General features: G+C 51.3%; 1 protein-coding gene across 1 annotated transcript; it reads right to left on the reverse strand.

The window, feature by feature from the left end:
• Positions 1-170: 170 nt before the first annotated feature.
• On the reverse strand, positions 171-11,758 carry MCAT (malonyl-CoA-acyl carrier protein transacylase). The gene is made up of 7 exons (XM_078619677.1): positions 11,329-11,758; positions 8,923-9,215; positions 7,456-7,704; positions 6,678-6,765; positions 4,644-4,885; positions 2,400-2,584; positions 171-1,702 (listed from the first exon to the last, which is right to left on the reverse strand). Exons 2-7 carry the CDS (start codon positions 9,196-9,198, stop codon positions 1,381-1,383), a joined length of 1,362 nt encoding a protein of 453 aa, XP_078475803.1. The 5' UTR covers positions 9,199-9,215; positions 11,329-11,758; the 3' UTR covers positions 171-1,380.
• Between the last annotated feature and the right edge of the window lie 637 nt (positions 11,759-12,395).

The raw sequence follows: 12,395 nt of genomic DNA on the forward strand, positions 1-12,395 counted from the left end.
TTTGCTACAAATCAATAACTGCTGCCACCCAAACGAGATGCAAATTCCTAAACTATCCCAGTTAAACCTGGACAGGTGGCAACCCTAAAGCATGGCCGCAATGGGACCCTAATGGGCCACTCGATCACTGTGGCGCGTGGTTCGTGAAATAAAATCCAGACAAAAATATCTTAAATAAAATATACATTTTATTCTCGGGACTTTGAAAACTTTTTAATTCGTAGCGAAGTTCGTACAAGTCACCCCCATGTCTACGGCGCGAGCACATCTGAAAACCTTATGGCCTTGAACTGTTGCGGAAAATGCTGTGTGAGTTGCGCGTGTGCAGGGGCATGGTATATCGTATAATCACACGCACTGTGCGAGTACACGTGCGCGTTGCTGTGGTACGTGGTTGGGATGGAGGTCTCGAAAATGTAATTATTCCGCGATAAATTAATCCCCGATTAAATGTTTGCATGTATGTTGAACTTCTTTCGTACGTAGCCAACCGTGCGAATCGGAGGTGCGGGCGGGCGGGGGAAGGACACCAAACTAAACACAAAAAGCAGTTGTAAAGATATACATTATCGATCTCGGTTTGAAGTGCACAGCTCCAGTGGCTCCTAATATCGGAAGGAAGAGCGTTCCAGACGGCCGCAGAAGCACATCTGAAAGCGTCGCGCGACGATGCGGTCACCACCGCCGCCTTTGTTCCGTGGCCAGCCAAAAGCCGCCGCCGCCGCCGCCACCGCCGCTGCGATGATAACCGCAGTTCGCGTGATGATGGTTTATGTTCCTTGACGAGACCGGCGAGGTATTGGCGGTTCATTAGTGGCCAGCGCTCTGTGTGTAACGAGTGCGACCTCATTCTCTTGGTTCTTTCGGTAAAGTCACGTAGAAGGGAAGTAATACAATAATAAAAATAAAACAATAAAATAATTCTCACGACGTTTCGGCCACAACGCAAGCAGCCGTCCTCAGGTGAAAACCAGGTCCGTCGAGGCGACAGAGACGGACCTGGTTTTCACCTGAGGACGGCTGCTTGCGTTGTGGCCGAAACGTCGTGAGAATAATTTTATTATGTTTTATTTTTATTATTTTATTACTTCCCTTCTACGTGACTTTACCGAAAGAACCAATAAGATGAATCCCCGCAGTCACGAAAGCTTTAAATCGAAATTTGCGACCTTATTCTTTGGTTCTTTCGGTAAAGTCACGTGAAAGAACCAAAGAATAACTCCTGCAGTCACGAAAGCTCCAAAATTAAGAGCGCGACCTTAACAACGTCCATAATGCACCGGGGTGGGGGTTGGAGCAGAGGTTGATTCCCCAGGGCGGACAAGCGACGGTCGGATCGCAACTCACGCGTCGTGCGCCATCACCCGTCTCCGCCGACGATCACTCGTCATTCCTCGGCCCCACGTCCACGGCTCGGTATCGCGACCACGCCTTGGCGTTGCAGGCTCGCAGCGCCGATCCCAGCTGCTTCCCGGGTCCGGCCTCGTACACCCGCGGAAAGCGGTGGGGAGGGCCGCCGCCGCCGCCGCCCTTGGAACCTCGCCGAAGCTCCGGCTCGTCATCCTTCCCCTCCCGCTTGCGCCCGTCTCCCGCGTCGAATCGGTCGTGCCGGTCGAACACGGCGTGCATCGTCTGCTCCCACAGGACCGGCTCCACCAGCTGACGCACGAGGAGGTTGCGCACCTGCCCAGCAGAGCTGTACCTGCAGCGAAGACACGAGGTGCACAACCGCCGTGTAGCTCTCAGCGGACTGCTGGGGCGAGCGCTGTTTGGCGAGTGGCGCCTGGGAAAGCCGGCACGGCACACAAAGTGCACGCGACACAACACTGGTGCGGTGCGTGCGGTGCGTGTGGTGCGTGTGGTGCGTGCGGTGCGTGCGGTGCGTGCGGTGTGTGCGGTGCGTGCGGTGCGTGTGGTGCGTGTGGTGTGTGGTGCGTGTGGTGCGTGTGGTGCGTCTGGTGCGTGTGGTGCGTGTGGTGCGTGTGGTGCGTGTGGTGCGTGCGGTGCGTGTGGTGCGTGTGGTGCGTGCGGTGCGTGCGGTGCGTGTGGTGCGTGCGGTGCGTGCGGTGCGTGCGGTGCGTGCGTGCGGTGCGTGCGGTGCGTGCGGTGTGTGCGGTGTGTGCGGTGCGTGTGGTGCGTGTGGTGCGTGTGGTGCGTGCGGTGTGTGCGGTGTGTGCGGTGTGTGTGGTGCGTGTGGTGCGTGTGGTGCGTGTGGTGTGTGCAGTGTGTGTGGTGCATGTGGTGCGTGTGGTGCGTGTGGTGCGTGCGGTGCGTGCGGTGCGTGCGGTGCGTGCGGTGCGTGTGGTGCGTGTGGTGCGTGCGGTGCGTGCGGTGTGTGTGTGTGTGTGGTGTGTGTGGTGTGTGTGGTGCGTGTGGTGCGTGCGGTGCGTGCGGCTCACGGGTGTGCGGTGACGTTGGAGTAGACGCGGACGCTGGGCTTCCGCACCGTGACGCGGCCCAGCGCCTGGGCCAGCGCCTCCTGGGCGGGCGCCATGAGTGGCGTGTGGAAGGCGCCGCTCACGGGGAGACGGCGCGTGCGCACCACGTGCAGGCGCCGCGCGTGCCGCTGCACAAACTCCAGCGCCTGCAGCATCGCGCGTGCACACACACGCACGCACACACACGCACGCACACACGCACACGCGCACACACACGTACACACGCACACACAAACGCACACGCACGCACACACACACGCACACACACACACACGCACGCACACACGCACACACGCACACGCACGCACACACACACACACGCACACACGCACACACACACACGCACACACGCACACACACGTACACACGCACACACAAACGCACACGCACGCACACACACACGCACACACACACGCACACACGCACGCACACGCACGCACACACACGCACACACACGCACGCACACACACACACAAAGACCCCCCGTGTAGCCTTAACAGACTGTAGGGGCAAGTGCTGTTAGCGAGCACCTACGAAGGCCGGAACGGCACACGAGGGGGTGGGTGGCCAGCACCACGCCCGACCGCCTTTGTCTTCCCGGTGGCGATGTTTACACACCGCACCAGGTACTCATTTCAGGCCGAGTCGACCTAGGGGAGGCCCGGGACCGGTTCAGATAATCGTCACTGGTGTTGGCCGTGAGCGGGAATCGAACCCGGTTTGCCAGTTTCATAGGGCAGTGTAGCGCTAACCGCTGCACCACCGCTCCCCACTTGTACACACACTTGTACAAACACTTGTACACACACACACACGTACACACACTTGTACACACACGAACACACACTTGTACACACGCACATAGACACGCACACACACGCACACACACGCACGCGCAACAACCGCAGTTCGCCACTAAGTGGCGGTGACATCGGCACGACGCTTGTGCCAGGCTAGGTGCACTTTATGGCCACGTGAAGTGTCGAACGCACGCTGGCAGGAGGTCACGGGACAGACCCAGCAGGTGCCACGGGTCGACTGACTGAGATGACTGGCCGATGCACCACCTGTGCCCCCCTACTACAATGCAATCACACACACGCCTGCGCACACCCAACCCCCTCCATTAGCACACACTACGAACTATGATAACTAATTGAAAACTCTACAACTATTTTTTATTTTACCAGGTAAAGCCCACGGAGCTTTGTCGCAATTTTTCAGAGGCGACCTGGCAATCACAAACGACAAGCTCAACGAAGTATCATCATCACCTGCAAATTTACAGCAGCCAAATACATCATCACCCCAACAACGACAACTGCGGTTGGCCACTAAGTAGCGGTGACGTCACCACGGCTAAACAAAGACGAAGATCCCCCCTATAGCCTTAACAGATTGTTGGGGCAAGTGCTGTTTGCGAGTAGGTGCCTATGAAGGCTGGCACGGTATACGAGGCGGTGGGTGACCAACGCCACGCCCAGCCGCTTTTCTCTCCCGAGTTGCGATGTTTACGCACCGCACCAGCTACTCATTCGAGGCTACCTGGGGGAGGCCCAAGACCGGTTCAGATAATCGTCACCGGCGATGGCCGTGAGAGCGGCAATCAAAATCAGGTCGCCGTGTTCGTAGCGCAGCGTGGCGTTAACCGCTACACCGCCGCTACCTTGCAATCACGCATACGAGGTCACCACATGCGCGCGAATCAATCTCACAATTCTAGATTTGAAGCTTTCGTGACTGCAAGGATTCATATTCTAAGGTTTTTTTTTCGGAAAAGTCACGTAGGTAAAATTTTTTTTTAAATTAAAATTTATTAAAGTAAAATAAAATAAAAAATATTAATTAAAAATCACGACGTTTCGGAGGCAACACAAGCTTCCGTCTTCAGGTGGAACCGTCACAGCACGATTGCTGTATCAAGTACTTAGGTAAAAATTTTTAATTTAAACTAAAAGTCAAATAAAAATAAAATAAAAATCACGACGTTTCGGAGGCAACACAAGCGTCCGTCTTCAGGTGGAACCGTCACAGCACGACCGCTGTATCAAGAATAAGAATATCAGTCTCACAAGACTGCAGCAGTAACCGCGCATACAGCAAGCGTGCGAGCGAGCGACAGAGCGAGCGAGCGAGAGAACGACACGTGGGCTGAGCACAACCCCCCGGCTCCCACCTCCCCCGTGCCAGGAGTCGAACCCTGACCTGCACGTGACCGGCCAGGACTCGCACGTCGGGGCACAGGTAGGAGGCGACGAGGCACACGGGTTCGGCGACCCGCTCGGCCGAGCCGGCCGCGGCGGAGAGGCAGTGTTCGCGCGCCTCTTGGCACACGGCGGGCGGGCGGAAGGCGTGGCGCGCCGACACCGACAGCATGCTGTGGGGGGCACCACCCTGCGAGCTCGCGGCCTCCATGGCCTCCGCACGCTTCTGCACGCAGTACAGGGCTACGGGGGAGAGGTGGGGAGAGTGCAACGTTAGGCTGACGTCGACACGACGTTTACCAGACGTTAGCCCGACGTGAGCACGTTCACTGGGGATTCATTTACTAATTAATTGATTTCGATTTAAAGCTTTCGTGACTGCAGGGATTCATCTTCTTGGTTCTTTCGGTAAAGTCACGTAGAAGGGAAATAATAAAAATAAAGCATAATAAAATAATTAAATTTCGATTTAAAGGTTTCGTGACCGCAGGGATTCATCTTCTTGGTTCTTTCGGTAAAGTCACGTAGAAGGGAAATAATAAAAATAAAACATAATAAAATAATTATCACCAAAGGGTTGAGAATTATTTTATTATGTTTTAGTTTTATTATTTCCCTTCTACGTGACTTTACCGAAAGAACCAAGAAGAGGTTTCACTTCACTTGAATCCTATGTTTAAATTTCGATTTAAAGCTTTCGTGACTGCAGGGATTCATCTTCTTGGTTCTTTCGATAAAGTCATCACGTAGAAGGGAAGTAATAAAATATTACTTCCCTTCTACGTGACTTTACCGAAAGAACCAAGAAGATAATTAATTGATGTATGCATGTTGAACCTCTTTCGCATCGTACATAGCCCAGAGGTCGCAAACGGGCTTTGATTCCTTACCCGTACCCGCACCCGGCCGCACCAGGGTCGCAAACGGCTACCCGTACCCGGCTGGGTAGGGGTAGCCGGGTATCGGGTAGGGTACGGGTATCGGGTACCCGATTGCGACCTCTGACGTAGCCAACCGTACTAATCGGGAGGTGGGGGGGGAAGAACAACAAACTAAACACGACAAAGATGTAAATAAATGAGTTTGTCAATCTCGACGATTTAATAAAAGTGCATCGGCGCCCAGTGGCTTCCTAATAACGGAAAGGAAGAACGTTCCAGACGGCCGCAAAAGCGTACATGAAAACGCCGTGCGATGCGGTGACCACCGTCTTTGTTTGACTGCGAGACCAAAATCCGCTGTGAGGCTCCGTGATTCAGATGGTGTTCTCCGGCCGCTGTTGTTCCTGCGCCGCGCGTATAAAACACGCGCGGCGTGCTGGCGAGACGTCACCCCCCTCGCCTGGTATTCAGGAGATCGTGGCTTCCATCCCGATGCTGACACCCGTACATTTGAAGATTCGTCAATATGCGTTTAAAGAGTATTTGGCTGCTATAAACTCCCACGATAAGCCACTCCCCGTTGCGTTACCGTGTGTGGCCAGGTTGCTCAGTGGACTTTTACGCGGTAAAAAAAAAACCTAAATGGTTTGAGTTTACTAATAGGGTTTTTTCCCCTTTTGCAAGGAATCAAAAGGGGAAAACCCCTATTGGTATATGTTGGTACTGGCAAAGGAGGTCCCATAATGTAGCTGCTCACCCCGAGCTCTCATTACTCTGGTAGTGCGTTGTCGTTGAACTGTGCGCCTTTTGGCGTCATCTGGTCGAACACCGTATGAGACTAGCCTCCAAAGAAAGCTGTCTCTGGTGTGGACCAATCAGTTTCAAAGACAATGCATACATTATCAGAGTATTGTTTTTTGTTTGCATTTGACTGCAAGTATTGTGGTTAATGTAAGCATGATTCCTTGCAAAAGGTGTCAGTTTTGTTGCCAGAAAAAAGGAGAAAAAACCCTATTAATATGGTTTGAGTTTACTTTGGTTTCCGCCCCCGCGTGCATGAAGCATTCATTTCACAGCGTTGGACAAACGTTCCCAGCGTAGAAGCAGAGCATTGGGGTAATTCTTGACTCCGGCTCAACGTTGACACCCCGTACCTTCGCTGAAGTCCATGGCACCGGCAAAGACCAGCGCAGCGAACTCTCCGACACTGAAGCCCGCAACTGCCTTGCAGTTCTCAATTGCCTGCAGAGCACAGACAACAAAGATCCCCCATGTGGCCTTTAGGAACAAGTGTTGTGCACGTGGTGTCGCGGTGGTGAGCTGTTAACACCCTCGCCTGGTGTACAGGAGGTCGTGGGTTCGATCTCGACCCTGACGCCTGCTGCTGTATATTTGGAGTTTGCGTCTTTCATCATCACGGTGGCTAGGAGATGTTAACTACCTCGCCTGGTATACAGGAGGTCGTGGGTTCGATCTCGACCCTGACGCCTGCTGCTGTATATTTGGAGTTTGCGTTTCTCATCATCATCACGGTGGCTAGGAGTTGTTAACTACTTCGCCTGATATACAGGAGGTCGTGGAAAGACAGCGTCTGAATGAACACCACCAGGCTTGATGGTGTTCATTCAGACGCTGTCTTTCCGATAAACCTGTTCTTCACCTGAGGACGGCTGCTTGCGTTGTGGCCGAAACGTCGTGAGAATTGTATTTTATTACGTTTTATTTTTATTATTTTATTATTTCCCTTCTACGTGACTTTACCGAAAGAACCAAGAAGAAGGGTGAAAACCTATCACTAGCTACGTAGCTCTCTACTCTTTTCCTCGCTCTCTCAACTCCCCCGACTCGTCTCCTAACCCCTCTGTCCCTCTCTCCCCCCCTCTCCCGCGCCCCCTTCAGCGCCCCCCGCTCAACGACGGCACGGACGGTCACCTCCGGCTCCTCCTCGTGCAGCGTCTCGAGCGCGGCGAGCGACGTGACGAACACGGCGGGCTGGCAGTGCAGCGTGCGGTTGAGCTGCTCGGCCGGCCCGCCGAGGCACAGCGCAAGCAGATCGTAGCCCAGGACGCGACGCGCCGCGTCGAACAGCGCCCGCGCCCGCTCGTGCCTCTCCACCAGCGACGCAGCCATGCCCACGAACTGGCTTCCCTGGCCCGGGAAGAGCAGCACGGAGCTGTCGCACTGACACGGAGACGCACGGAGGTGGAGGTGGAAGAGGAGACGGGAGTTGATGCAGCAAATCTGGCTGTGACGGTCCCCACCCCGATGACGGAGACTCGCGTTGCCTCAGAAACGTCGTGAGTTTATTGTTTTTATTAATTTCAATTAAATTTTTTACCTACGTGGTGACTTTACCGAAATAGAATTCCAAGAACACAGGATGAGATGTTGCTATCCTTTGTGCAAGCACTTCCAAGAGTTCATGAACAGTGAGCCTAGTGAAATTTGGGGAGCGCATCGTCAGTAGTGAACCTTTGGTTCCTAGGGTGTTTCGGCCTTTCATACTATACACCCTCCCCAAAGGCGGCCAGCGACAGGGTGATCAATCCTACGCTTGCGTCCCATGCCCAATTAGTCATAGGAGTTGCCTTGTTGTTGATAGCCAACATCCCAGTGTGAATCGTTGCAGTCACGAAAGCTTCAAATCTAGAACGGAGTTGGATAGGTGGGAGAGTGGAGGGAGGGTGATGGTGGAGCGAGTGTGATGGTGGTGGATGTGAAGGAGGGTGGACGGAGGAGGACGTATGGAGGGTGAGGGGTGGAGGGAGGAGGAGGTGATGCGAGGAGAGAGGAGGTGGAGGAGGCAAAGGGAGATTGCGATGACGCTCGTGATAATGGAGAGGAGGGGGAGGATGAGAGAGGGTGGAAGTCGCAATGCCAAGAGAAGTGACGAGGTCAGAGAAGAGAATGGGGTGAGGCAGTGAGAAGATGAGCAAGTGCTTATGGAGAATAACTGCAATTCATCACTCCAATAAAACGCTTTTTGCAAAGCACAAATATATATCTTCTTGGTTCTGTCGGTAAAGTCACGTAGAATGGAAATAATAAAATAATAATAATAAAACATAATAAAATCATTCTCACGACGTTTCGGCCACAACGCAAGCAGCCGACCTCAGGTGATGAACAGGTCTGTCGAGAGGACAGAGTCTGAATGAATGTGGCCGAATGGAAATAATAAAATAATAAAAAGAAAACATAATAAAAAATTGTTTATTTTTATTATTTTATTATTAAGTTTTATTTTTATTATTTGATTACTTCCATTCTACGTGACTTTACCGAAAGAACCAAAAAGAAGAATCCCTGCAGTCACGAAAGCTTTAAATCGAAACACACAAATATATATTTTCTTCAAAACCATAACATATTGCCCATGGACCGCACCCCGCGTGTTACCTTGTCGTCACGGACGCTGCCATCATCCGCCGTGTCCTCCTCCTGAAGCAAAGCTTTGACGTCAACGTCGCTGGGTGATCCATCAAGTCCACTAGAATATGACTGCGGCTGTGACGATGGTAACGATGACGATGGTAACGATGACGGTGGTGGTGACGACGACGACGACGATGACGACATCTGTGCCATATGACCTTGTCCAATGCCCCAGGGCAATCTGCTCACGATGGCGCGAACTCTCCCGCACATCAGCAGGAGCCGGCGAGCGGTCGTCATTGTGATTTGCGGCGGATCTGCGGATTGCACAAGATTAATCCATCGCGTAGAATAACAATTACTTACCGAGCTGTGTAGCTAATTTTTTCCTGAAGCGACCCGGCCACAAATGATAGCTCAACGTAGTGGCTTGTCGCGTGGAAGTGTATAGCAGTCAAATACTCGCGTGATTTTGATTAATGTGGAGGGAAAATACGGGAGGACCCGGAGAAAAATCCACGTGACCACGGGGAGGAAGAGACACTGCAAACTCCGAATATACAGCAGCAGGCGTCATGGTCGGGATCTAAACCACGACCCCCTGCATACCAGGCGAGGTAGTTGACATCTCGCCACTGTAGCGCCCCCAAATACTCACATAGAGACCCATAGACTCACTGAGCCTATCACATAGAGACCCATAGACTTACTGAGACCATCACATAGAGACCCTTAGACTCACTGAGACCCATAGCCTCACTGAGACCATCACATAGAGACCCATAGACTCACTGAGCCCATCACAAAGACAGACAGACTTCCATAGAGACCTATAGACTCACTGAGACTATCACATAGACCTATACTCACTGAGACCATCACATTGAAACCAATATACAGTACTCATATCGAGACCCAAAGTCATTGAGATCCAATGACTCACTGAGACCATCACAGAGACCCATAGACTCACTGAGACCATCACTGAGAACAATAGACTCACTGAGTTCCAGACTCACTGAGACCACCACAGAGACCCACAGACTTACATAGAAACCCACACTCATATAAAGACCCACAGACTCATTGAGACCATCACAGAGAGACCCATACTCACTGAGACCACCACAGAGACCCATAGACTCCCTGAGACCATCACAGAGACCCATAGAGGTCCATAGACTCACATAGAGACACATAGACTCACAGAGACCCATAGACTCACTGAGACCACCACATTGAAACCAATATACTCATATAGAGACCCAGTCATTGAGATCCAATGACTCACTGAGACCATCACAGAGACTCATAGACTCACATAGAGACTAATAGACTCACATAGAGACCCATAGACTCACTGAGACCATCACAGAGACCCATAGACTCACATAGAGACCCATAGACTGAGACCATCACAGAGACCCACAGACTCACTGAGACCACCAGAGACCCATAGACTCACTGAGACCATCACTGAGACCCACAGACTCCCTGAGACCATCACAGAGACCCATAGAGGTCCATAGACTCACATAGAGACACATAGACTCACAGAGACCCATAGACTCACTGAGACCACCACATTGAAACCAATATAGTCATATAGAGACCCAGTCATTGAGATCCAATGACTCACTGAGACCATCACAGAGACTCATAGACTCACATAGAGACTAATAGACTCACATAGAGACCCATAGACTCACTGAGACCATCACAGAGACCCATAGACTCACATAGAGACCCATAGACTGAGACCATCACAGAGACCCACAGACTCACTGAGACCACCACAGAGACCCATAGACTCACGAGACCATCACAGAGACCCACAAACTCGCACAGAGACCCGTAGACTCGTGTAAGAGACCTCCAGTGATTCAATCCGGGCACCAACAACAACGATTTAAAGTCGTAACCTTCCGAACGCGGTGAGAAGCCGGCTACGGTGCCACCACCACCATCACCACTGCCAGGTTCTACGCTTTGATTCTTTCGGTAAAGTCGCGTAGGTAGAAATACAATAAAACAAATCACGACGTTTCGATCTCAACACAAGCAATCTACACCAGCTGGAACAACCATAGCAAGGAAATGCTGAAGTATGCGAGAGTTGCCGTGGTAAGGGGTTATATAGGAATAAGAAAGGGGGAGGCAAGGGGGATAATTGACAGGGGAAGGGGGTTTGGCGATAACTTTTTATCGAAACGAAAACGTTGAATTTTAAGCGGGAAAAATTCGCGACTTAACAACAAAAAAAAATCGAGATTCGTGAGGGGATTTTCGGGACTGAGGCAGCCGACGCAACGAAATAAATTCCCCTCAAGAAAATAAACCCATCCACCCCCCGCATTCAATGACATTTAAACAAAACATATTAACCGCGAGTTGGTGAATATTTACGAGTTAAAAGTTTGTTTCGATTACCTTTTTTTTGTGTCTTTAAAGAAACTCGCCTCGGGCGGCCGTGGGCCTACTGAGGCAGGCTTTGCGAGCCGGGCACGACTCCTTCACTTCACCACCCTTCCTCTCTCTCTCTATATAAATATATAAAACACAAATAAGTGTTTACTAAAATGTTAATGTAATATTGTCGTTATTAGTTATTCAATCTCGGGAGGATAGTTCATTGTAGGTTGTTGTTTTCACCTCACTATCGTTTGTTCACGAGTTTGTTAGTAGTATTTGTGTGTTCGCGCGCGCGGAGTTTACGAGTTATTAGCAATAATAACAACAACAGTTGTTGTTGTTGTGTTGTTGTTATGTTGTTGTTTGGTGGTGCGTTCACGTTGAGTTCATTGGGAGAGGTGGAAAGGTCAAAGGGTAGCGACTACGGCGAGAGAAACGCGATTTTTTTTTAAAATCTTAGGGAACGCCCATAAATGACGTCACGCACCTAGGGGGGGGGGGGCGGGTCAGACATTTGTGACGATGTGTGACGAGGGGGGGCGGGGCGTTTGAGAAATGTGACGTCACATCAAAATTCTGCAACTTTAAATAAATATCGACAACACGTTCTACTTAATTAAATAGACTTTTTAATAAATGTTTTCGCCCACAACATCAGAGCGCAGCGCCACATTAAACACGCACTACAATGACAATAGTTTAAAGCGATTTGAAGCATGTTTTATTTTCAAAATGTAAATATGATTTTTGGGGGAAGGGGGGGGGGGCAAAGCTTTGTGACGTCATATTTGAGGGGGGGGGGGTCAGACTTTTTGTGACGCCGTGTGACGAGGGGGGGGGGTCAAAAATCGTCCAAAATCGCGTGACGTCATTTATGGACGGCCCCTTATGTTTATTTTTTTCTCTCTCTCATATATACTGTCTGGTTTGCATACCGTGTCAACCCACACGGTTTACCAAGCGAGGTAGTTAACATCTCATAGCCACCGTGATGATGATGATGATGAGAGACGCAAACTCCAAATATACAGCAGCAGGCGTCAGGGTCGGGATCGAACCCACGACCTCCTGTACACCAGGCGAGA

The sequence above is a fragment of the Lampetra planeri genome, chromosome 64 (assembly GCF_965212315.1).
Source record: "Lampetra planeri chromosome 64, kcLamPlan1.2.h2, whole genome shotgun sequence".
NCBI lineage: Eukaryota > Metazoa > Chordata > Hyperoartia > Petromyzontiformes > Petromyzontidae > Lampetra > Lampetra planeri.